Genomic DNA, 25,151 nt, shown 5'->3' with positions numbered 1-25,151 from the left:
CCAGACCTCCAGGGTCCTGATCCCCCCCTTCTCCTTAAATATAATGGTCCAGACCTCGGGGATCCCACTCCCCCCTCCTCCCCAGATATAATGGTCCAGACCTCCAGTGTCCTTTTCCCCCCTATAAAAATGGTCCAGACCAGACCTCCAGGGTCCTGCTCTCCCCTTCTCCTTAAATGTACTGGTCCAGACCTCCAGGGTGATGCTTCCCCCTCCTCCCGCAGATATAATGGTCCAGGACTCCACAGTAAGTTTTACCAGTCCCAGAGTCAGCCAGCCCTCACCTCACAGCCACTTGAACGTTTGCGCGCTCACACTCCAGCAGAGCTGCCAGGCCCAGCAGCACGCAGCTTCGCTGTACTCTCCGCCTCCTCCACTTCCGGCCAGTTGGACTGCCGCCGAGACTGGGAGCGGGACCACTCCATCTCCTCATTGCAGGTATGCCTCTCTGCCTCCGGCTGCGCCTTATTGCACCGCCCACAGCCTGCAGATAGCACTTTCTCTGTCTGTCCCAGAAGGGCCTGCGACCCCTGTAGCTACACCACATGAATAAAAAAAAATATAATCCTTAGTCGGCGGCCCGGGCCCCCAGTGGCGTTGGGCCCCATAGCCATTGCTATGGCTGCTATGGTGATCCCTACGCCCATGGTGCCATTTTATTACTCTCTGGAAGCCCTCTCCAGACATCATGCTTGGATTGATCATGCTGACAGACTCCCTTTAATTTGTCATGTTCTTTTCCAGGTGCCAAAGCGAGAAACAAAAGTGGATGTAACGCTTAATCCACTCATTGTTCTCTACAGGACACCCTAATCCGTCAGAAGTGTATCATGTGTGCGCCTTACTGCTGACAAATTCTGCCTTCATTAAATATACAGGCTCCGTTGATTAATATCACCTTTATGTTTGTTACCTAGGGCTGTTGGGTATCTACAGTACATATCATGTTCCTTCATATTACCAAGTATATTAGAATTTAGAAGTAAAATAAATGCAAATAAAAACAACCAATTTGCTCATGGCAAGCAGCTGTAATTTCAGAACTGAATGTAAAAAATCTCAATAACCATCCTCCATAGGCAACACCACTATTTTGATTTGTCTTCGCTGGTTTTTACATCACACTGGATGTCAAATTACTCCCCGTAATTTCCAAAGTGTAGAAAATCTGCAAATATTTGTCAAATAGCACTTCTAAGAGTTTAATATTACGCTTTCAATTGGGATAGTATGCGGATGTACCCTTTAAAAAAATAACCTCAGTTAAAACAGGACTACAGCGTGCTCCTAATGGTCACCGCTGAGATATAGATCTGTACAAGGCTGAAGACGTGGATTGAAATAATCTTTTTTGTAACTGACCCAAGTAGCTAAAGCCAAATGGTTTGAGTTACTTGATTAATTTTGTCAGACTGCCTTCACTTAATCCTATTTTTGTTCTGCCGCCTGTTTTAGACATTTGGAATGGTTTCATCCAAGTGGAGCAGATAGCACAACCTTCTGCTGTGCCAGCCTGAAGCCGCTGTGAGAGCTAACCGTCGGCATTTGGTCCTGGTGTACAAAACAGCACGGGGTGCTTGCAGCACAATGGTGGTATAATAACAACTTATTAATAATAATTAGGTCAAGCGTTTGCGTTGTTCATTTGATTATGCAGCCGCAGATGGTCCTCATTTATCTCCGTTAGGACAGGTGGCTGAGGGCGCAGTCTGACTGCAATTTGCAGAAGCACTCTACGCATAAACCACGGCATAATGCCACAGGTCTCCTGTATAAATACCGGGACTTGACAGCCGGTGTTTGCCTCATTTGATTAATAAGGTGCGATTATAAAATGGTGCTTATATGACACGTAATCTTAAGGCAATGTTCAGGAAAAGTTATTTTCTGCAACTATTGAAAATAAACTGACAGAAGAAATGCTATGTGGCGCGGGCTTTGACTATCCTGTGACCTTGGATGAGTCCATGGAAGCTGTTGCGTCTTGCGCATTTCATTGGCATTGATTAATAGCACCTCTTGTTCCATTATCTACAGTGCTGCAGCCACCTCGGAAGACAATCATTATTAACACAACAGGTTCAGATTCTATTCGAGAGCACGCAATGTAAAAGAGGCTCAATTCCCTTTGTTCTGCTGCTTTAAAGTTTTAGCCGCGCTCTCGGAGGAATCAGACTGTGCATTGACATAGCTAATACTAAGTAAGGCAGGATGGCAGTATTAATCAGTCTATCATTGTTCTCATGCTTGTGGCTTCTTCCTAAAGTCAAACTGCGTTTCAGCTGATCGCCAACAAAGATGAATGCAGTTAGAAGATGTTCTGTTCTGCTTGCGATATTTGCACCGTCTGGGATTATAAAAGAAGAAATATCCAATCTGACGATGGTAGTCTACACAGCTTACATTACTAAGGGGTATTACCTCATCAGTTAATTAAGCTAATTCTTCAGATAATGAAAAGTTATACAATGTTCTACTACACTTTGCGCATAATTTTCTCACAGTTTTCAAGATATCTGATTGCAGTCATTCAGGAGAAACAGTCATTCTTTACTTCCAGGGGATGACAATCTCTATGTACCGTTGCATGGCTGAGAAAATATACTAGACAATTGTTTAATAAATAGGCTTACATTTTGTAAAAAAAATATTAGTAAACCATCATCATAATAAAATGCAGAAAACTCCATTAGTGTCTTAAAGGGGTTGTCTTATGAAGACAACTACTGTCCATGTGCCGTATTGGAACATCTAAACATCATAGAAGGTGGTTTCCTGCTCAGGACTCACTCAATTAGCAGCTCTTCACAAGCGGCTCCTACTCCTGATGGACTCCTGCCATATTTGTATTACATGGATTCATCTGAATGGCCACCATGTAACACAAAATTGCTCCTGCAGCCTGGCTGGTTATGGCTTACCCCAGAAAAATAAACTGTTTGTACTGGTAACAGGACTCTGGGCGATCAACTGATGGCCCCAGAAGATGGACTTTGAACATCTTTTATTAGCCGTTTTAACGGAAATAATACACTCCCAATGCTGTCACCTTAAAATTACCCAACAATTTAACAGTAAAATTTGCGAATATTTAGACTAGAAACCAGTGTATCCCAGACTGTGACTTTAGATTTTAACACAGCAGTCAGACCCCTCACTTTAGTTTACCGGCTGTTAGTAGTTTTGGTAACATCACCAGGAATGTCATGGCATTTCCAGAATTTGACATACCGTATGTATGGCATCTTTTGCTATGCCTGGAAAAAAAATTCCTGCTGTAAAATCAGTGATAAGCCATTAACCCCCATAGGAACATGTCCTCATATTGCTATTCACATTGTTCAGTGGGCATTTACTGGAAGTAAGACAATCAATTCCAATTGATGGTGCATCAATCAGTAAAGATGGCTTTCATAACACAGGTCTAGAAAGTAGTCTAGAATCCAACTATAGAAATACTTTACCTGACATCTTTATGAACTACTATAACCAGAATTGAGGTATGTACCAAGCATATTTTTTTGAACTGTCTGAGATTACATTGAATAAAGTGTAGTGTCTAGCTTATTCCAAAACAGAGAGCAGGTGAGAGTTATATCTCTGAAATCATATCATCATTATAACTTCATCATCTTGTGGAGACTAATCAATAAAGAACAGAAGAGGTCAAACACTAGAGGCACTGTTTATCAAAGGCTTTCTTGTACGTCAATCACTTTTTTTTTCTCTATGCTCGGTTTCATCAAAGGAATAGATTTTTGTGATCAATTTTTAACATCAGGCACACTTTATTAGCTAAAGGGGTTTCAATCCCTCCTAACCTGGAACAGATCGTGAAAAGTTACGGCAAAAGAAGAACAATGCATCTGAGACGTGCACAAAAAAAGCTTTGACAAGAAATTCTACAAAGAAATTAGGCAAGTATTATTAAAGGGGTTGTCCGGGATGAAAGTAATTTTTTAAAACGTTAATAATCACCTTGACATTACGCAGTAAATTCATTCTGATTCTCTGTGTATTTTTTCTTTCATCCCCTTTGCTCCTATGAGTCCCTAACACTGCTGTCAGTATTGTTTACATAGCAGCTCCTGTGCTATGTCATTTCCGGCCGCACTGCCTTATGGGTCCCACAAGGCTGTGTGACTCTGCAGCTGGATCTCACAAGCCTTTCCACTCCCCCTAATCAGTATTCCGCCTCCTGCCACTCATACTTCTCATCAGTATTCCTCCCCTAAAACCACTTTTTTCTAAGCCTACAAACTGGATCCCGCCCTGCTTCCATGTATCTGCTCTCTGCTAGCATTGCATAAAAGACAATAGTGGCAGGGGGCGATCTGACTGGCATGTAGGGACATGGGAGGTGTGGTCAGCACCCATACTGTAGCACATCCCATTCATTGCAAATGACCATGGGGGGCGTGCACTATGCTAAATAGCGTAATTTGCTGCCTCCAATAGAACCTCCTTCTACTCCTAATAACACTCCTCTATGGCCGGTGACGTCATCGGCAGAGGGGGGCGTTTCTTAGCGAGGCGACGTCCCTCCTCCAAATACTGCCTCCTCCTTCCCAGACTAACGCCCTCTGTGCCCGGTGATGTCACAGAGGGGCGTGGTTTAGCTGACAATTACCTCCTACTGACAGCCTCCTTGCTAGCTGCAGAACGATCCCGTGTGCTGGTGACGTCACCGGGCTCCTTGCTAAGCGGAAGAAGAGGCTTAGCACACCAGTAAGGAGTCAGTACATCACTGAATCTTTGAAAATCTGAACTTCCGGCTGAGAATTTATGAAAGAAATACAGGGCATCAGAAAACTCTGGCAAAGGTAGGACAGGAATGTATGTAATATTTATGTGCTTGTTGTACCATTACAACAATGTCCCCAATCCCGGACAACCCCTTTAATATTGCCAAAATGTTGCAAGATGATGTTAGAGGCTATACAGTCTTATGCTATCCAGCTTATGTCATCATCTACAATTACCTGGACATGAGGGACAACACTGCCCTGGAAGAATGGTGGGATTGGCACACCCCGGAACAGGACAAGTTATCAGCGCACACATTTCCCGTCCATTGTGGCAATAGCATTCGCGGCAGCCGTCATGCCAGCTCTCTTCATTCTCATGACGTCTTCCATCCATTGACAGACACGTGCCAGTCAAAACAGGTGGCCCAGCAGATGAAGGTGATTCTGTATGGTAACAGCAACAAGATTTTATATGTGAAAAACAACCACAAGTCAAGATCAGAGAGATTCTAAATGATTTTAGCCCCAATTATGACTCCTCAGTTGTGAACCTTTTCAGATCAAAGATCTACTTTATGTAGTATCATAATTTAGTACTTTTGCAGCATTTCTAACTTACTATATAACTAATAAAAACAAAGGAAGAAGCCACGAAGGTTAAATAGATGTACCAAACTGCACTCTTTTACTTAGATCGCAGTAGCACCGCAGCCTTTTCTCAACTTTTCTTAGGCCAGTGATGACATATTCATCAGTCACATGGCCTAGGAGCAGCTCAGCCCCATAGAAGTTGTGATGCCCACCACAGCCGCTATACTATGTAGGGCGCTGTGCTTGGTGAGCACTGAAAAGACTGTGGCGCTCAAAGGAGCACGGGTGCCTTCTCAAACAGCTGATCGGCAGGGTGGTCGGACCCCAACCGATCAGATCCTGATGAGGATAGGTCTTCAGTTCTTAAGTCTTTGAGAACCCTTTTAAGTTAAATCCCCCGAATCATAGAATTACTTTCCCCTTAAGAAAAGCAATTGTTAGTACTGAGGAAAAGATGACAACCTAAAACATGATCATTACCTTCCTTTTGGATTTAAGTCCTAGCAGATGGATATTACCATTCACTTGTATGTGCTCTATGAAAGATCTCCGGAAGCTGACTCAGCAGTTTATATTTAGAATTCTTATCGAGGCCTAAATCAGCTTCCATCTAGCTGCCAACCTGGCAGCATTAATGTAGCTCAAAGCCACCTGCAATATCGTACTGTCTAAATTATACCATCTGCAGTGAGATGGTTTAAAGCATGACCAGAGGATGCCAGATGTAAATCCCATAATGAAGCTGCACATATGGTTTTTACTTATGTATGCTACCCTAGCTGGAAGACAAACATTTACTGCAGACTCAGTCTGGTTTGCAAAATATGATCGACATGTGCAGTATGTTAAACTTGACCTTTCTATCTCCTGCTGCCACCAGCGGACTCATGAGCGCAGCTCAGTGCAAGGGCCTTCTGGGCTTGGTAGTATATGAGACAATTGCTGACTGCATTTTACCGTCGTGTTCATAGATGAAACACCATCATACTGTGTCAAAAATTCTTTTTTCCACCAGAGTAAGGAAATGATAGTTAACACTAGCACTTCCCTAAGTCGTCTTTACGGTAAGGTAAATTGTGTATGGAAAGTGCGGAGATTATGATTATCAACTGTGAAAAATATAATCACGTTCAGTAAAGTCCACAGTGGAAAATCTGGGATAAATCAGCAGTAAATCTGAATGTATTAACAAGAGGATTTACCTGCAGATTTTACCACTTATTTCTCAAACATTTCAGCTTTCACGATTGAGCAGGTGACCTCTGCTGCAAATCCAAAACAAACTCTCTACATAAAGGAGCAGGCCACGCGTTCTGAAATTTGCAGCGTGATTTTTCATGCCGTGTGTGAATGTTTTTTTCTAAAACCAAAATCATTAGCACTGTACTATATTTAGTTTTGGATTTTCAGGGTGAAATTATTTAATGGTGGACGTGGCTTTAGTGGATTTATCCCAGACAATCTGGGGTACATAACTGTGGCAGGCAATTAAAACACCTTCTGTGGCTTGCACTAAAGGGGGCCTATCTGTAGCCAATTAAAAGGTACATCCGTGGCACTTAAAGGGGTTATCTAACCTGTAAAACATGTCCCCCAATGCCCGGGCCCCTCATATACTTTATACTTACCCCACTCCCTGGCACCCACATAACTCCTGCTCCCCGTCCTGCGAATCAAAACATCCGGCGACGGGGGGAAGGGGGTCTCTGATACAGCCAATTGCAGGCCACGATGTCACTTGCGATGCTAGGGAGATGCAGAGGCGGCCCTGTGGGGAGCAGGAGCTACGGGGGTGGCGGGGAGCGCGTTAAGTATAATGTATATGAGGGGACCAGGCATTGAAGGTCATGTTTTACACATTGGATAACCCCTTTAAGGATGTACATGGCACTTATGAAAAGTTTTGGTGGCTGGCAACACACAGTGTCCTTTATTGTTTAATCTTGGTCACAGGCTGTGGGTGGCATATTATAATTGGTACGTGGAGGGATTACATATTGGTGGGTATGAGGCTTTATTTTACAACATGCCAATGCAAATAGAAAACTAGGAGTAAGCACTCATCTGCTAGATTATAAAGGATGGAGGATAAACCATTTGATCACTAATGACTAACAGTGACTGAAAAAATACTAGTGGTACATTCACACGTTTAGGTTTCCTGATGTAGTTTTGAAAGCCAAAATCAGAATTGAATTCAAAAAAGAGGAGAAACCGTATCTTTCCTTTATACTTTCTCCCCATTTATGACCCACTCTTGATTTTGGCTTCCAAAACCCAACTCCAACACTCTGCTAGACCACAGTAGTTTCAGATCAGACAGTATTAAAAATACCCATTCTCCTCATGGAGTGTTTAACACATAGTGTACACACTGCGGATATACTGCCGTGAATTTGTGCGCAGAACATCAGCAGTGTTGTAACCAGTAAAGGGATTATCTGCCAATAGACTAATTTTTAACCACGCATCATAACATTTTTAGAAAATTTGTAATAAAGTGCAACTGAAAAAACTTTTAGCCCAGTAAAAGACAGATCATTGGGAAAAAAAATTCCCAAAAGGTGTCCATAACCTTTAAAGGGGTTGTCAGAATTCAGAGCTGAACCAGAACATATCCCCGTTTTCACCCAGGTAGTTCCTGTGACATAAGCACTGGAGCACTTCATACTTGGATGCTCACCTTTGCCATGTGCTAAATCACGCAGGGCAAAAGCTTTTTCTGGGGATACTGCGTAAAGCTAGAGCAGAAGCTTCCCCCCCAGCATTGAGCTCGGTGGCATCATCGGCACTAATGGTGGGGTTTAGCGCTGCCCTAGCCTGTAAAACTACTAGGGCAGACAAAAATCCACCCATGAGTGCCGGTGACATCACTGGCAACGCTGCGAGGCAGAAGCCTCTGCCTAGCAGTGTAAAAAATATAAACAAACAGCCCTTGTCCTGCGCGATACAGCACAAGGCAAGGGAGAGCATCAGAGCATGAAATGATCCGTTGCTCATATGAGGGGGGCTGCCTGGGTGAAAATGGGGATATGTCCAGGTTCAGCTCTGAACCTGGACAACCCCTTTAAGGAATCTAATCCACACTCTCAGAAAAAAAAATTGCACTGTAAATGCGGTGTATATTTGAAATCTGCAGCATGTCAATTTATGCTATGGATTTGCAACCAGGAATTCACCGGATTTTGCCGCAGATTCATAATGGATGCCATTTACGGCCCATGTGGACGTTCACTTAATGTATCCCAGCAGTCCTTGGTACAATCCTTTAATTTCCTGACCTCGCAATGGATTTGCTATTGGGTTAGAACGGTTTAATTGCCGCAGTAAGTCATCTTTCCTCCAAGCTTCTGCTGTCATTTCTGTTAGTAAGAATCATCTTCTAACCATTAAGATAATTTATTCCACCAGAAATCAATAACTAACTAATTCCTTGTAATGGACGATAGCACATAGTAATGAATTGATCCCCGATTGTATATAAAATTCTTATTATCCATTGTATAAAACTCGTTCATTAATAAACCATGTGCCATTGATTTAAATATAGTCTGAAAACTGCATCGCTTCTGTGAAACCGGACAGATACTGAAGTAATTGTCACAGAGAATAATGAAAAGGGAATTAAAATCACTTTTGGCATCATTTATTGTGTATATTGCTTATATTTCTACTCTGCTTTTTTAAGCATTTTACACCATTTTCATCAGCTTTTTTATTTAATGAATTAGTGAAACGGTTTATTAAAGGCATTCCTATAAGTCCCAGACTTGGGGAGGTTGTTGCTCATAGGATCCCATTCCCTTGCTTCTGAAGATATCATCACGACAGACGTAATTCTCACATATAATCAGAATTCGATAGGTCTCTATAGTCTACTGTGGACTGGTGTCACGGCCTTTGCTGTGTGCGCCGTAACACTTTTGCCATGCTTGCAGTTGCCCTAGGCAACGTGTTGCGGTTATAGCATGTAGAGGCAGTGTCACAGCATTTGTTGTGTGCGCCGTGACATGGTTGCCACGCATGTTGTTGCCTGCTGCAATGGGTTGTTTTTTTATGCTTGTGTGTGCACTTCCCCTTTTACTTGTAGCCTCCCTCTGTCTGGTCCTGTAAGGGTTAACTCCCTGACTGGGTGTGGTCACTTTTATCTCTTGTGGCCTCCTGGCTGGAGTCAGTTGTACTTCAGCTATCGTTGATGCTGGAGCTCTACTCCAGTCCAGGGTGTTCTATCTGCCCAGTCCTTGAGGGCCACCTTGTAGGACATCGATGTCATCTGCAATGTCGTTCCTTTGTCTCCCTTGTATCCTCTATGTACCCAACCTCACTTGTTTGTTTGGTGTGGGTTTGTTGTACGTCTTGTTTGTTGTTACATGTCTGGGATGTTGTTGGTGTTTGTCCCTGCTTGTGTGCAAGACGTTATCCTGTGTGTGTTGTACCTCCGGAAGGCGGCTGAGTTCCCGGAGGGGTGAATCATAAGTCTGTATGCAGTGCTTCCTGGGGCTGCCGTGCACCTTGCTGTATGGGGCCCAGGCAGTATCGGGTGTGCTGGATACCTGTGTGTGGTGTTGTTTGTACGGTGTTCTATTTGGTGTGTGGGCTCCTGTACTTTTGCACGGGTTCCAGTCGTGATGGCTGCAGCAGGTAAGTGTGTTTCTGGTGTTCTTACCTGCCGACTCTGTTGCTGCATATGGTCTTTTCATTTCCCTGCTGCTAGGCCATTTGAGACTCCTGTTCATCCGTGTCTGGGAAGAACAGGTTGTCTCTCCCCTGGTCCTATGTGAGGGATTACCAGTGCGACACAGGGTCAAATGTATCCTGGTATGAACAGTCCTACCATCCAGGTCCCCTCATACGGTGAGGAGTTAGGGTGAGGATTAGGGACACTTTAGGAGGTGACCTGCTCCCTGATTCCGGCGTCCTGGCTAAGCTGCTTCTCCTTTATACCTGACATTATACGGTTTTCCCCAATCCCCACCGTGACAACTGGTTTATAGTATTTTACTGATCTGGCTGCTGAGCTGTCTTGACATGGACCACGGGTTGTATGAGATCTGTCGGCCAGCCACTAGGTCTTCTTGATTATGTTCTCTTTGCGTTAATGCATACCATCTGGTGGTTTTCATAGTATTTGTGCAAAATTAAGATATATGTCTTGTGACAGGGAGGGGGGCAGACAGTTCAAAGTAATTGTACACGTCTTTTCACATACAGTAGCAGAGTTTTGAATGAATTTTAGTAAAAATGTAGACTTTTGATACAGTAGGTCCCAATGCTACCAGCTCCTTTAGCAGCTGCACATTCTTCTATGCCTCCAGCTATACCCTTGGCTAGTAATTTTGTATTAGGAGCTCTCTGCCTGCTATAGAAATACTATATGTAAATGGTTGAAAGTAACCTCCGGTACACTGTACCTGCCCATTTAACAAACACCACGTACCAGGGTTGTGTGGCAACATAAAAAGTTAAGTGGACACTTTAAACAATTTACTGATATAATTAATTGAAATCTTCACCAATATCCACATTTCAGACTCCTATTGCAGTTCGGGAAGCTTTACATCTGCATTCGGTTTGACACTGGCAGAGACCTCCCCCCCATCTGTGTCGGGATGTGGCTGTATGGATCAGTTCATTTGTATCAGATGTAAGGTAGAAGAGGGCTTAGCTACTGAACTGAGCTAGACAGCTAGCCTCATTCATCATGTCACCGATATAGAGAGGGGGAGGAGGCTCTCTATTTTCATCTATGCCAGAATAAACTGTAGAAGGGGAAATAAAATCAGGACATCTATGCAAATACAAGTAAAGTACAAACCGGATTCCAAAAAAGTTGGGACACTATACAAATCGTGAATAAAAAACTGAATGCAATGATGTGGAGGTGCCAACTTCTAATATTTTATTCAGAATAGAACATAAATCACGGAACAAAAGTTTAAACTGAGAAAATGTACCATTTTAAGGGAAAAATATGTTGAATCAGAAATTCATGGTGTCAACAATGCAGAGCGCGGCCCTGAACTTCCGTGTTTCGGCCCCGAACTTCCGGTCCGCAGCTCCGCAAAAGATAGAACATATCCTATTCTTCTCCGCAGCTGCGGACAAGAATAGGCATTTCTATAGTGGGTGCCGGCCGAGTGTGTTGCGGATCCGCAATTTGCGGGTCCGAAAACACATCACAGACATGTGAATGGACCCTTAATTATTGTGTAAGAGAATTCACATGGTGTATACACAATAATGGTTTCTCAATGCACATAATGGTGCAGATTTACTATTGCAAAAGTGTCAGAATTCTGGCGCACATGCCTTACTCCACATTTAATAAGGGTTTTACACACTTTTTCTGCTGCAGATGACAAATAGGTATGGCATAGCTTAAAGTGGGTATGGTTTACCGTGAAGGAGGTGCGGTTAAGAGACATCATGGTATAGGCATTATGCACATGGCAGAGCTGTACTACTACTATATTATGGACTTATTATCCACAAGACATCCAGCTAGTATTCTTAATAAGGTATATATATATATATATATATATATATATATATGTATGTGTTTATTTGTACTATAGTAAAGTTCAGGTCTTCATTTTATACAATGCAGATTGACATAAGACTATAACAGCCACCATTAAACGGTTTACTTTCGTATAAAAAAGATAGCATCTGCATATGGCACATTTATCAGGGGTTCCACCATTGTAACAAGTTTGTAAAATACTGGCTAAGGCCTCATGCACGCAGCTGTAGCCGGTTTTTGCAGTCCGCCAATCGTGGATCCGCAAAAGACAGATGCCAGCTGTGTGCATCCTGCATTTTCCCTTCCGCAGGTCCCGCAGAATGTTTTAAACGCCTATTCTTGTCTGCAAAACGGACAAGAATAGGACATGCTCTATTCTTTTTTGCAGGGGAGTGGAACAGAAAAATGAATGCGGACAGCAAACGGTGTGCTGTCCGCCTCTTTTGAACTCTATCGAAATGAGTGGTAGGTGGTAAAACAGTACATATCAGATGTTGAAAGTGAGACTTTTTACCATTTCATGAAAAAAATGAACTCATTTAAGGCTACTTTCACACTAGCGTTCGATCGGATCCGTTCTGAACGGATCCGATCATAATAATGCAGACGGAGGCTCTGTTCAGAACGGATCCGTCTGCATTATTTTTAGCATATAACAGCTAAGTGTGAAAATAGCCTCGTACGGATCCGTCCAGACTTTCAATGTAAAGTCAATGGGGGACGGATCCGCCTGAAGATTGAGCCATATTGTGGCATCTTCAAACGGATCCATCCCCATTGACTTACATTGTAAGTCTGGACGGATCCGCACGCCTCCGCACGGCCAGGCGGACACCCGCACGCGGCAAGCAGCGTTCAGCTGTCCGCCTGTCCGTGCGGAGGCGAGCGGAGCGGAGGCTGAACGCTGCCAGACTGATGCAGTCTGAGCGGATCCGCTCCATTCAGACTGCATCAGGGCTGGACGGCTGCGTTCGGGTCCGCTCGTGAGCTCCTTCAAACGGAGCTCACGAGCGGACCGACGAACGCTAGTGTGAAAGTAGCCTAAGACTTGATGGCAGCAACTTGAGATGAGCGAAGTTCTTGAAAATTTTATTTGGCTGCTTCACGGAAATTTACAAAATAATTAGCTTTGGGACAAATGACTTTGTCACAAAGCGCATTTCTTTGTAATTAACGGGTGTAATGACGGAGTGATTGCGCCACCCCCTGTCATTGAACCCCTGAGAAGCACATTGTGGCTTTCAGGGGTTAATTTGGTGGGGAAAAAAAATACCTCATCGATTTGATCGTGGAGAGGCCGCTACAGCTATCTTGATTGAAGATCCACTGCAAAATACCACAGGGTGCGTGATGACGTAATACGTCACAGTGAGCACAATTTTGCGCAGGACCTTTAATTAAGATGGCTGCTGCGGCTTCTACACGATCAAATGGATGAGGTGAGTTTGATTATTTTTTTCCCCCTCCATTTCAGGGAAAATTGATTAGTTACCATGAAGCACAAGGAAATTTAGCAAATCAATTTTCCCTGAAATTTAGATTGAAGTTCACTTCGATTCATTAGCAGCAACACATCTAAAAAAAAGTTGGGACAGGGCCATGTATACCATTGTGAAGCATTGTGAAGTGAGGAGACCAAAAGTTGTAATTTTGGGAGTGGAATGTTGCCCCATTTTTGTCCGATGTAGGATTCAAGATGTTCAAAAAGGTCTTTTTGTTGGGTTTCATGATATGCCAAATTTTTCTATTGGTGAAAGGGCTGGACTTACTCTGCGAAGCCGTGATGTATCTAGTATCTGGTTTAGCATTGTCTTGCTGAGATATACAAGGCCTTCCCTGAAAGAGACGTGGCCAGGATGGGAATATCTGTTGTTCTAAAACCTCTACATACTGTTCAGCTTTGAGTGCTTTTCCACATGTGTAAGCTGCCAATGCCATAGGCACCATCAGAGATGCAAGCTTTTGAACTGTGTGCTGATAAACAGGCTGGATGGTCTCTCTCCTCTTCAGTTCACAGAACGTGGTGTCCATGGTTTCCAAAAAGAATTTCCAATTTTTGAATAGTTTTCCATTTTGCTTCAGTCCATTTTAAATGAACTTTAGCATAGAGAAGACAGTAACATTTCTGCATCGGGTTGACATACAGTATGGCTTCTTTGCATGATACAACTTTAACTTGCATTGGGGGATTGTAGGGTGAACTGTTCCTGAGCCCATGCAGTGGTTTCCAGTACAGAAAAATGCCTATTTTTAATGCAGTGCCACCTGAGGGTCCGTAGACCGTGAGCATCCAATATTGACAGTCTGCCTTGTGCCTTGCACACATGGATTTCTCCAGATTCTGTAAATATTTTGATGATATTATGTACTATAAATGGTCAGATAGTCAAAGTCTTCACAATTTTACATAGAGGAACATTTTTCTGAAATTATTTCTCAATTTTTACATGCAGTTTTTTTTTAAAACATTGGTGAACCTCTGCCCATCTTTGCTTTTGGAGAAATTCTGCCTCTCTAAAATGCTCCTTTTGCAACATAATCACTTGACTTAGTTGCAACAGCTGTTGTTCTATTAGTTCCACTTACTTTTCCAGCCTTTTGTTGCCCTGTCCCAATTTTTTTTCAGATGTGTTGCTGCAATGAAGTTCTAAATGAGTTAAAGGGTTTGTCCCACAAAAATATTCAACGGTTTTCAAACCAGCACCTGGATCTGAATACTTTTGTAATTGTATGCAATTAAAAATGTTGTATAGCCACTGAGTTATTCAACAAAATGTATCTGTATAGCGCCACCTGCTGTTTGTTCTTTCTTATTTCTTTGACCTACTCACTGAGAAGGCCGCACATGCTCAGTTTCATCGTTCAACTGCCTCCTGAGCTGTGATAGGGAGAGCATGGACACACACCCTGAGCGGCAGCAGAAAGGACACTCCTCTTGAGCTGCCAGCTTGATATAAATAAATCTAGCAGAGCAATGAATGTGGAGATCTCTGGATCCATGTGAGGTACAGGGCTGGGTCTAGGTTTGTTAGAAAGATATTATCATGTCCTTTACCCCTTTAATTATTTTCATGAAATGTGTTCTACGTTGTATTGTGAATAAAATACGAGTCTAAGAGATATGCAAATCATTGCATTCTTTTTTTTAATTTATATTTTAGACAGTGTCCCAACTTTTGAGGAATTGGGGTTATAGTCTCCACAGGTCCTAATGACATCCAGGAACCTGACCACCATGTCTTATGCTTGTGTTATGCTTCTGGGTTGAACAAATAATCTACACAAGGAATTGATATCCCACATAAACAAGAAAAAGTAAATGTGTTCTAGTATGGTAGACACAGCTCATAGAAAGATTTTGGACTTGACTTATACTTAAGAATCATGTGCAATGAAAAAGCACAGGAACAATCAGTCCATTTGGCTCCTGTATGTGCTCATTAAAAAGTCATTGCCGACTCCATGATGGGTTACTTCATTAGACTGCAGTAATTAAAAATGAAATTGCTACAAGCGGGAAACAAAGCTCTAATAAATAGGGTTACGCTGTCAGAAAATGACATTTAGTAGCACTGAAGGAGTCATAAAGCTGTCTCTTGGAATGTAAGTTTTGTACATATTATCACTATCTGGTGGGGGTTTCATGGCTAGAGCAAGACACAGTATATATGGAGGTGACGGCCTATTCTTACCTCTGCACTTGCAGATTGGGCAGCCATGACTGTCTTGCTCAAAGCCCATAGGACAAATCTTTCCACATGGGATATCCGGACACTTCTTGCAGCGGCAGATTTCACAGCCATGTTTGTTTTTCCTAGACAACAAAATACAAAATTGGGGATCCATTAGAAAGAGAACGCCCCTACAACACAAGTCTAGAACTCTGTCTCTGAGAATGATTTCCGTAATATGAATCCTGTTTTTCCAATGCAATTAACCAAAGCACTGATTACAAGAATCCGAGCAGCGATGTAACTCAATTAATCACGACGCTAATTCTGAAGCTCCAATCAGGAAAACTGAGGCATTTATATCTGATTGCTTCATAAAATGAGTCAAATTAAGCACCATTTTGGGCCAGATAATTATACATTGCTTCAGAAAAAAAAGGCACTTCTTTTGGTCTGCTGTTGCAATATGCTTGCTTTAAACAATAACTCCGGAAAAAAGTGATCCATGTGCATAAAAAAATTGCCCGAATGTTCTGGCAATAGTTAAAGAGGATCTGTCGCCTTTCCTGACACGTCTGCTTTCGTAACGACTTGCGATAACAATTCTGAGGCAACCGTTGGGCCATGCCTCTATTATTCCTGTTTATGAATAATGCTACAACTGGGCATTACCAGTGAAGGGTGTGTCTCTGCACATTCTGACTGGCAGAAGTAAATGGACACACACACCATGGGTAACAATAAGTTATACTTTTACTCATATACCTCTAGCATAAATAATAGAGAAATGGCAGAATATGCAATCGTAAGAATAGATGCTTAAGAACTGTGGTTCCATGGGGAATATACGTTTTTTACTAAAACAGACATGTCAGGAGATGACAGGTGCTCATTAAATCTGTTACATTTTTTGCCTGTAGTTCTAATGCATGTCTTCCTAGAGGATGTCATTTACATATACCTGAACAAACCTCTAGTCCCATTGCTTTCACAAAGTATCACTGTTGCAGGCCCAAATTTAGCCAAATCCAAATGTCACACCGGCAGATTTACAAGTAAAATGATGGAATAAAATTCTAGCCAGTCAAAAATTAGTAACCCAAATCTATATCTATGACATATGCCGGCGCATGCGCAGTATCCAATATGGGACGCGGAGGCTATTATGAACATGTGAGGATTCATAAAGTGGGTTTGTCCTTTTTTATTAATACATGATTAAGCACAGATGCACTTTATATACGAATCATTGGCAATTATGTACTTGACGTGGAATTATAGATATGAAAGATTATTTATTGTAATCACGATCACTTTGCAATAATGCTGTACTTTGTATACATGTAGCACATGGGAATTATGTTTTTAATCATGTTTTTCACTGTATATTCACATTTATTTATTGATGACTAATTATGTAATACTGATGAGATCTGCCTGTTTAAATATGTTGTGAGCACTATATTCACTAGCTTGACAAAGGCTCCATTGAGAGAGTTGAAATGCTGCATTGCTGTTGGGTGTAATAAAATCCACATTTTTCACCACAAGACCGGAGTGCTGCCCTAATTTCACCGAATATATATACTGCATATATATATATATATATATATATATATATATATATATATATATATATACATACACACACACCTAAAGAATTATTAGGAACACATGTTCTATTTCTCATTAATGCGATTATCTAGTCAACCAATCACATGGCAGTTGCATCAATGCATGTAGGGTTGTGGTCCTGGTCAAGACAATCTCCTGAACTTTGAGCATGTCATGGTTGTTGGTGCCAGACGGGCCTGTCTGTGTATTTCACAATCCGCTCAGTTACTGGGATTTTCACGCACAACCATTTCTAGGGTTTAAAAAGAATGGTGTGAAAAGGGAAAAACATCCAGTATGTGGCAGTCCTGTGGGCGAAAATGCCTTGTTGATGCTAGAGGTCAGAGGAGAATGGACCGACTGATTCAAGCTGATAGAAGAACAGCGTTGACTGAAATAACCACTCGTTACAACCGAGGTATGCAGCAAAGCATTTGTGAAGCCACAACACGCACAACATTGAGGCGGATGGGCTACAACAGCTGAAGACCCCACCGGGTACCACTCATCTCCACTACAAATAGGAAAAAGAGGCTACAATTTGCATGAGCTCACCAAAATTGGACTGTTGAAGACTGGAAAAATGTTGCCTGGTTTGATGAGTCTCGATTTCTGTTGAGACATTCAAATGGTAGAGTACGAATTTGGCGGAAACAGAATGAGAACATGTATCCATCATGCCTTGTTACCACTGTGCAGGCTGGTGGTGGTGTAATGGTGTGGGGGATGTTTTCTGGGCACACTATAGGCCCTTTAGCGCCAATTGGCCATCGTTTAAATGCCACAGGCTACCTGAGCATTGTTTCTGACCATGTCCATCCCTTCATGACCACCATGTACCCATCCTCTGATGGCTACTTCCAGCAGGATAATGCACCATGTCACAAAGCTTGAATCATTTCAAATTGGTTTCTTGAACATGACAATGAGTTCACTGTACTAAAATGGCCCCCACAGTCACCAGATCTCAACCCAATAGAGCATCTTTGGGATGTGGTGGAACGGGAGCTTCGTGCCCTGGATGTGCATCCCTCAAATCTCCATCAACTGCACGATGCTATTCTATCAATATGGGCCAACATTTCTAAAGAATGCTATCAGCACCTTGTTGAATCAATGCCACGTAGAATTAAGGCAGTTCTGAAGGCAAAAGGGGGTCAAACACTGTATTAGTATGGTGTTCCTAATAATTCTAAGGTGAGTGTATATATATATATATATATGTACTAGAAACAGAAATATGTATTATATAGTGTATATATATATATGTATTAAAACAGAAATATAGGGGGTCATTTATCATGCTAAAATACACCTATATTAGGCATATAATTTCCCCGCTCACAGCAGGTCTAAAATTGTGACTGTGGTGTGCGTGTACAGCGGGACAGGCCAGCAGGCGTAGAAAATGGTCTAAATGTAGGACAGCTCGGAAGCTCGCCTCTCCATAACTTCGGCGATCCACCGCCAGCTAAAACGCTGGTCTTATTAAATGTAGTATCCTCAGATTTAGTTCACTACCCATAACCTGTATCTAAATACTCCCCTCCCACCTAGCTACGCCCCTGCAATCATCTACTACATGTGAAGACTCCTATATCTTAGAGGGGTTTTCAGAGACTTTTATACTGATGACTTATCCTCTGGATAGGTCATTAGTATCTGATCAGTGGAGTTCGACATCTGGGACCTTGAGTGATCAGATGTTTAAGAAGGTACCGTCACTCACAGTAGCGCCGTGGCCTTCTCTCAGCTTAGCCTAGGCCAAGTGACGTTCATTGGCGTTGTGCTTGGTGAGAACCAGTGTCTTCTCAAAACACCTGATTTCTCATGGACGGATATGATTTCAAATATTGGGTCATCAGATATCTAACTTTTCAAAGCAACAGGATTTCACGATACTCTATGACCATATGTCTGTCCTATATGTGTCTAAATGTGGCCACCCAGTGGTTGTGATATGCACAGTAGCCAGTCAAGGGTTTTGCTAGCATGTCGTGATATATTTTTGAATTGGTTACATGAGAAAGTGGAGTCCTTAGGGGGCATTCACACGACCATATGTATTTTGCAGTCCATAAAATGCGGAACTGCAAAATAGTTTTTTTTGCAGACCCATTAACTTCAATGGGTCCGTGGTCTACGTGTTCTATATTTTGCAGAATGGACATACGGATGCTCAAAGCACACATCTTCTGTTCTACATCTGATACACAAAAGACAGAACATGTCCTATTCTTGGGCACCCAATGCTGACTGTGGACCAGTTTTCGCAAAAAATGAAACAGATGCAACACGGACGTCATCTGTATTTTGCGGATAGAGATAGGGTTGACTGATGTGCTATTGTTCCACAATATTAGTTATTTCCGGACTTGCAGAACCAACTTAGGCCTAGGTCACACTTCAGTGATTTGGTCAGTTATTTTCATCGGTTATTGTGAGCCAAAACCAGGTGCGGGTCAAAAACACAGAACAGGTGCAGATCTTTCCATTATACCTGATCTCTGAGTAGGCTTCACTACTGGTTTTTCACAAGTGTGAACTCCGCCTAAACTGTATACTAGTTTGATTAAAGGCCTATAAAGCATTTTGTGAAACACGTAAAAACCGCGCCCAACGTCAGATTCCAGGAAAAGAAAGAATATATTAAATGGTAATACAGTTTTCCTCTAAGAGGAAGCCAATCAATGTATGCATTGTGCCGCCATGTCCTGTATTAATGGCAACACTTCTGTCTATTGTTTAATTCCTCTTTCCTGTGTCAATGATTTTTACAATTGCAAAATAAACTTCCTTTGCTAATTGTCTGCATCACCCTGAAGCTCGGTGATAAATGTGTAGTCCATGCACTGCAGCTGCTGGGAACGTCGTATTAATAGCGCTTGTGAGTCATGTTTGGTTTTCTTTATTCTGTAGGGAAATGCGCCGGGTGTGAAATCTGGGGTGGATGAGGAATATAACATTATGATTCTCTGCTCTTCTGGGAACTCCTGAAAAGGACATAAGATTTCTCAGAGATTAAACTTTTTGACTAAACAAACTTTTGTACAGAACTTGGTCCCATGAAATAACAAACCGCAGCCTAACAAGAGCGCCTTTGTAAATCTCTGAGCACCAATTATGTTATGATATTTCAAGGGCATGGATTTAGTGGAGCTGTATTGCTCAACTATACATCGATTGCCGCCGTGCTGTATAATACTGCAATTATGCTGCAATTCTTATTACCTCTCTGAACATTAGGACTACAGGTGAAAGCTCAGAGATGCAGAAAAGTCAGAGTGGTGAACACCTAACAGAACCTTATAAAAATACTTTGGGGCACATTTATTAAACAGAAATACACCTACATTAGGCGTATTTCTGGCACAGATTGCAGAGCAAAGGTCCATTGCATCGCAATCTGTGACTTCTCCCAGCTCAGGCCAGGTCTAAAAAAGTGGGCGCAGTGTGGGCAGGAAAGGGGATGGTCTGTTTTAGGCGGCTATTTATGCGGTCTAAATGTAAGGCAGCTATGAAGCTGTCTTACATTTAGAAGCGGTGGTGGACACGCCGAAGTTATGTAGAGGCCAGCTCTTCTACATAACTTCAGCGGATCCACCGCCAGTACAGGGCTTTACCAAGACCAGCGTCAAAATGCTGGTCTTAATAAATTACCCCCTTTGTCCCTATACCATTGCATGGAACAGACTTGTCCCCATGTTTTCATCATTTCACATGGATCAGGAAGAGACTTTTTTTTGGGAGTTTCCTACCCTGAATACAGTGTGCGCACACCAGAAGCCAATATCCAAACAACACCAACTCACAATGTCACCGAAGCATGTAAGGCTGGAATTACATGGCGATGGTGGGTGCAACAGGTGACCAGGGACTGCAATGTGGCAGTGTAGCCATAGAAATTAATAGGGTTGCAGCTCACATGTCTGCCACAGCCACGACATCAGAATCACAAAAAATTCAACCCTGCTGGATTTTTTTGCAATTCTGGGGAAACTACAAATATGCGAGTCACACTGCTAACTCTGCTACTGCTACACTGCTATCCTTGGTTGTGCAGCACCTGTTGAGCCCAAAGTCGCTATGCAGCCCTAGCTTAAAACCAGCCAATGTATTTGCCCACACTGTAGTCCTGATGTATGTAACTGGATGCCTTAGGCTGAGTTTACAAGAAACAGCCGACCACTTTGTCCAAAAACTTCTGTGACAATGGGCCGCGCAATTTTGAAGGCAATATTTCAGTTCTAACCACACTAATTGTGCAGTCTTTAGCCACCCCAGGATGACAGGGTTTCGGCAGAATATGTTGTCAGGAGTGTGCAAACCCAGCTTTACCGTAGATTATGTCGCTCATTGAGAGCTACACATATGGAAAACGGTAATGCTTTTCAATTCCATGAAAATAAATTGTACACAGATGTCTACAGTCAAGATGCATGCCAATAGGTATGCCAATAGGTGTTTTCCATGGAAACACAGAAGCCAAATGTGCACCACATGGTGATCACAGCCTCAGTTTTTTGGTAGTCATGGCTGGCTTTTGGAGTGTCGGTTGCACAGTTAGGTAGTCTGGCTTGGGCGGCCTGGGCACCAGGAGCTTACAGAATCCTTCCTGGTCTTGGTGTCTGAACCCATTACATGCAGGACTGGATCTAACTAGATTCCTAAGTTTATTGACTTGGCAGTGTCATTTAGATAACAGTCTATAGTGGTTTCTTGGGCACTTTAACTCAATTTATTTGGGCACTGTATAGTTATTTGTACATTGTATCCCTGCATTATTTGGGCACTCATGTTCACCATAGGGGATAGGGAGAACATCAGTAGAAGGTACTACACGGTGCAGCATTCGGCCAAAGGCCTGTTAGTAGCAGAATTAAAGGGTTTTCAAAGTAAAATGTTCCAACGTTGTGGCTCAGGGGATCTCCTTCAGTCTTCATTTACTTGGCTGCAGCTATGACATGCCCATATACCCATGTGACCACTGCAGCCAATCACTGATCTCAGCAGTATGTGGCCCAATACAACTGAGGCTAGAGACTCGCTGCTGCAGTCATGTGGGAATACAGACATGCCACAGCTGCAGCCAAGTAAACAGACAGACAGGGAAGCCCACAGCGACGTAAGAATTAACAGATACATAATGGCTCTTTTATTATATTATCACATTCACCTCACTTAACCATTTTGCTGAGCTCAGAAAAGCCCCTTTGAAGATACAGAGTTTATTAATCAGTCTTGTGATACTGCAGCAGCCATTTCCCATGTGAGGTATCAGCCGCAGTATCTGCACTATGCTACACAGAAAGGAACAGTATGAGCCTTGTAAAGGAAAAGCTGCTTACACGCCCATAGGATGGGAATGCTTTAGTCACAATTAGAAGAGCAAAGCATTGCTATTAGCTATTCAGGACTCCCCTGTTATTCAGCAGCAGTCTGCCAGCAATGCTGAGCAAGTATTAGAAATAATTCTCGAAGCTTTATTGCCAAAAATACTAATAAAAAAGTGGCTAAAGTAGTATTATACGACAAAGGCATAAAGCTACACAGTGCGAAACAACACAGTAATAAACAAAAGTCTAATTCTAAGATCTCATTGAGGAAGCTCCAAAGAGTATATTGTCAGGAGTCGCAAGATAAGAAGACGGGGTCCTGGCATTCCATAAACAGACAGAAACCTTAAATAAATCTCAATCTCCAATGAGAAAGAGCCATTGATCTAACAGTCTCTGCACTAGGAGTCAGGCAAATGGGCAAGAAACGGTGTAACCTGATGGGTTCTGGAGCCTGTTTATATCAAATCGGCTACCTAAATGTGTCTCCTATCAGATTGAGGCTCTCCCCTCTATGGTTAAGAGTGAGCAGCCTATTCCGCTCGACGCGTTTCTATGGTGGCTTTTAGTGATGCCCCCAATTCATCAGCAGCGCTGTGGACACATACAAACACAAACAAATGTGCTGACACGCTCTGGTGCACATATCCTGCGGCACTGGGATTGCCGTCACGATTTTTATACCCTAAAGAGGGAGTGCAGACCAATACATGTTGTTGGGTGACTGATTACTACGTGGGGTAGATGGAGGGGTGTGCACTACAATAAGTCCATCCCCCCTATGTTTGGTCACTGTTCTGCCCCCTAGCTATATACACAGTCCTGGGTTTGGCCGGTACCATACTCGTATCTGAAGTGTGTACCACTCATACCAAATGGCTAAAACGGATGCGAAATGTGAATAACTGAGCATAATGAATGCGTAAAGTGCAGGTCCCAAAAAAAAAACACCGATGTGAACCCGGCCTAAGGCTACTTTCACACTAGCGTTTTGGCTTTCCGTTTCTGAGATCCGTCATGGGCTCTCAAAAGCGGTCCAAAACGGATCAGTTTTGCCCTAATACATTCTGAATGGAAAAGGATCCGCTCAGAATGCATCAGTTTGCCTCCGTCCAGTCACCATTCTGCTCTGGAGGCGGACACCAAAACCCTGCCCTGCAGCGTTTTTCTGTAAGTGATATGGTGCCGAGCAAGATGGCACACAGTGTAAGTCAATGGGGACGGATCTGTTTTCTCTGACACAATAGAAAACTGATCTCTCCCCCATTGACTTTCAATGGTATACATGATGGATCCGTCATGGCTATAGAAGACATAATACAACCGGATCTGTTCATGACGGATGAATGCGGTTGTATTATAGTAACGGAAGCGTTTTTGCAGATCCATGATGGATCCGCAAAAAAAGCTAATGTGAAAGTAGCCTTAGCTGTGTCCCATCATGCTACAATTGGTTTCAGAACACTGACAGTTTACTCTCTTATCTAGATGATTCAATATCATTGAAAGGAAGCTAGATGGTCCATATTGCCACTTTTTAGGACAAGCCTACAACTGCTACACAAGCTTCCTGCTATACAAGTGGGAAAAGTCTGAAGGGTAATAACAAACAGTTTGCAATGTGTTGACATTTAGTGGTCTACATTACAATAGTACAGAATCCTCAATAAGATGGCTTTAAAGGGAACCTGTCACCGGGATTTTGCGTATAGAGCTGAGGACATGGGTTGCTAGATGGCCGCTAGCACATCTGCAATACCCAGTCCCTATAGCTCTGTGTGCTTTTATTGTGTAAAAAAATAAATAAAAAAGATTCGATACATATGCAAATTAACCTGAAATGAGTCCTGTATGTGAGATAAATCAGGGACATGACTCATCTCAGGTTAATTTGCATATGTATCAAATATTTTTTTTTACACAATAAAAGCACACAGAGCTATGGAGACTAAGTATTGCGGATGTGCTAGCGGCCATCTAGCAACCCATGTCCTCAGCTCTATACCCAAAATCCAGGTGACAGGTTCCCTTTAAGTATTGTGTGAACCAATGTATAGAGACTTACAGTCGGGTTAATTATTCTTCTGATTAACACAAGGTAGGCAAGACAACGCAGATGATTTTTAAGGCAAATATCATCTCACACTGTGCTGCCCAGGTAACCAAATCATTTAGTAGGCAGAAGCAGTACACAATTCTCAGAAATGTGTATGTGTAGAGGGGTGGGGAAGCATGTAATGGGTGCAGAGAGTCTCAAAATAGCTGCATTTTAAGCAATTTGCCTGTCATGCCTCTAGGTCCTTTCAGTGATGACCTCATGTGCAGATCTATACTTCGTCCCTGGACTCTGCTTATCGTCTGATCCCTGCCTGCTTGCTTTGTCTCTCCTGTTGCTGACCCGGATTGCTTGACATGTACCTGTGCCGCCTGCCCCGACCTTCTGCCTGTCTGACTACGCCTCTGCCTCATCCTTTGGTTCCTGCTTTGTTATTCCTGGTAACGACCCTGCCTGTCTACAAAGCCTGTACTGCTGATACCTATCTCAGGTATCTTCTGGTCCGCATGGACCAGATGCTACTGACTCTGGGACTGCTCTGGAGTAGCACCTGGCAACTACCCTAATGGCCCAAGTCTATCCTCACCATCAGAGGCTCTAGTGACGACCAGG

The 25,151-nt window shown here is 42.7% G+C and overlaps 1 protein-coding gene across 1 annotated transcript in view; it reads right to left on the bottom strand.

The window, feature by feature from the left end:
• CRIM1 (cysteine rich transmembrane BMP regulator 1) overlaps positions 1-25,151 on the bottom strand; it is a 703,894-nt gene that overhangs the window by 87,277 nt on the left and 591,466 nt on the right. The window contains exons 10-11 of the mRNA XM_044289483.1: positions 15,555-15,676; positions 4,983-5,192 (exon numbers count right to left, since the gene is read on the bottom strand). Coding sequence (XP_044145418.1) covers positions 4,983-5,192; positions 15,555-15,676 — 332 coding nt within the window. The remainder of the gene's footprint in view (positions 1-4,982; positions 5,193-15,554; positions 15,677-25,151) is intronic.

Source organism: Bufo gargarizans, chromosome 4 (assembly GCF_014858855.1).
Source record: "Bufo gargarizans isolate SCDJY-AF-19 chromosome 4, ASM1485885v1, whole genome shotgun sequence".
In the NCBI taxonomy this organism is placed as follows: Eukaryota; Metazoa; Chordata; class Amphibia; order Anura; family Bufonidae; genus Bufo; species Bufo gargarizans.
This window is presented reverse-complemented; position numbering and strand designations above follow the sequence as displayed.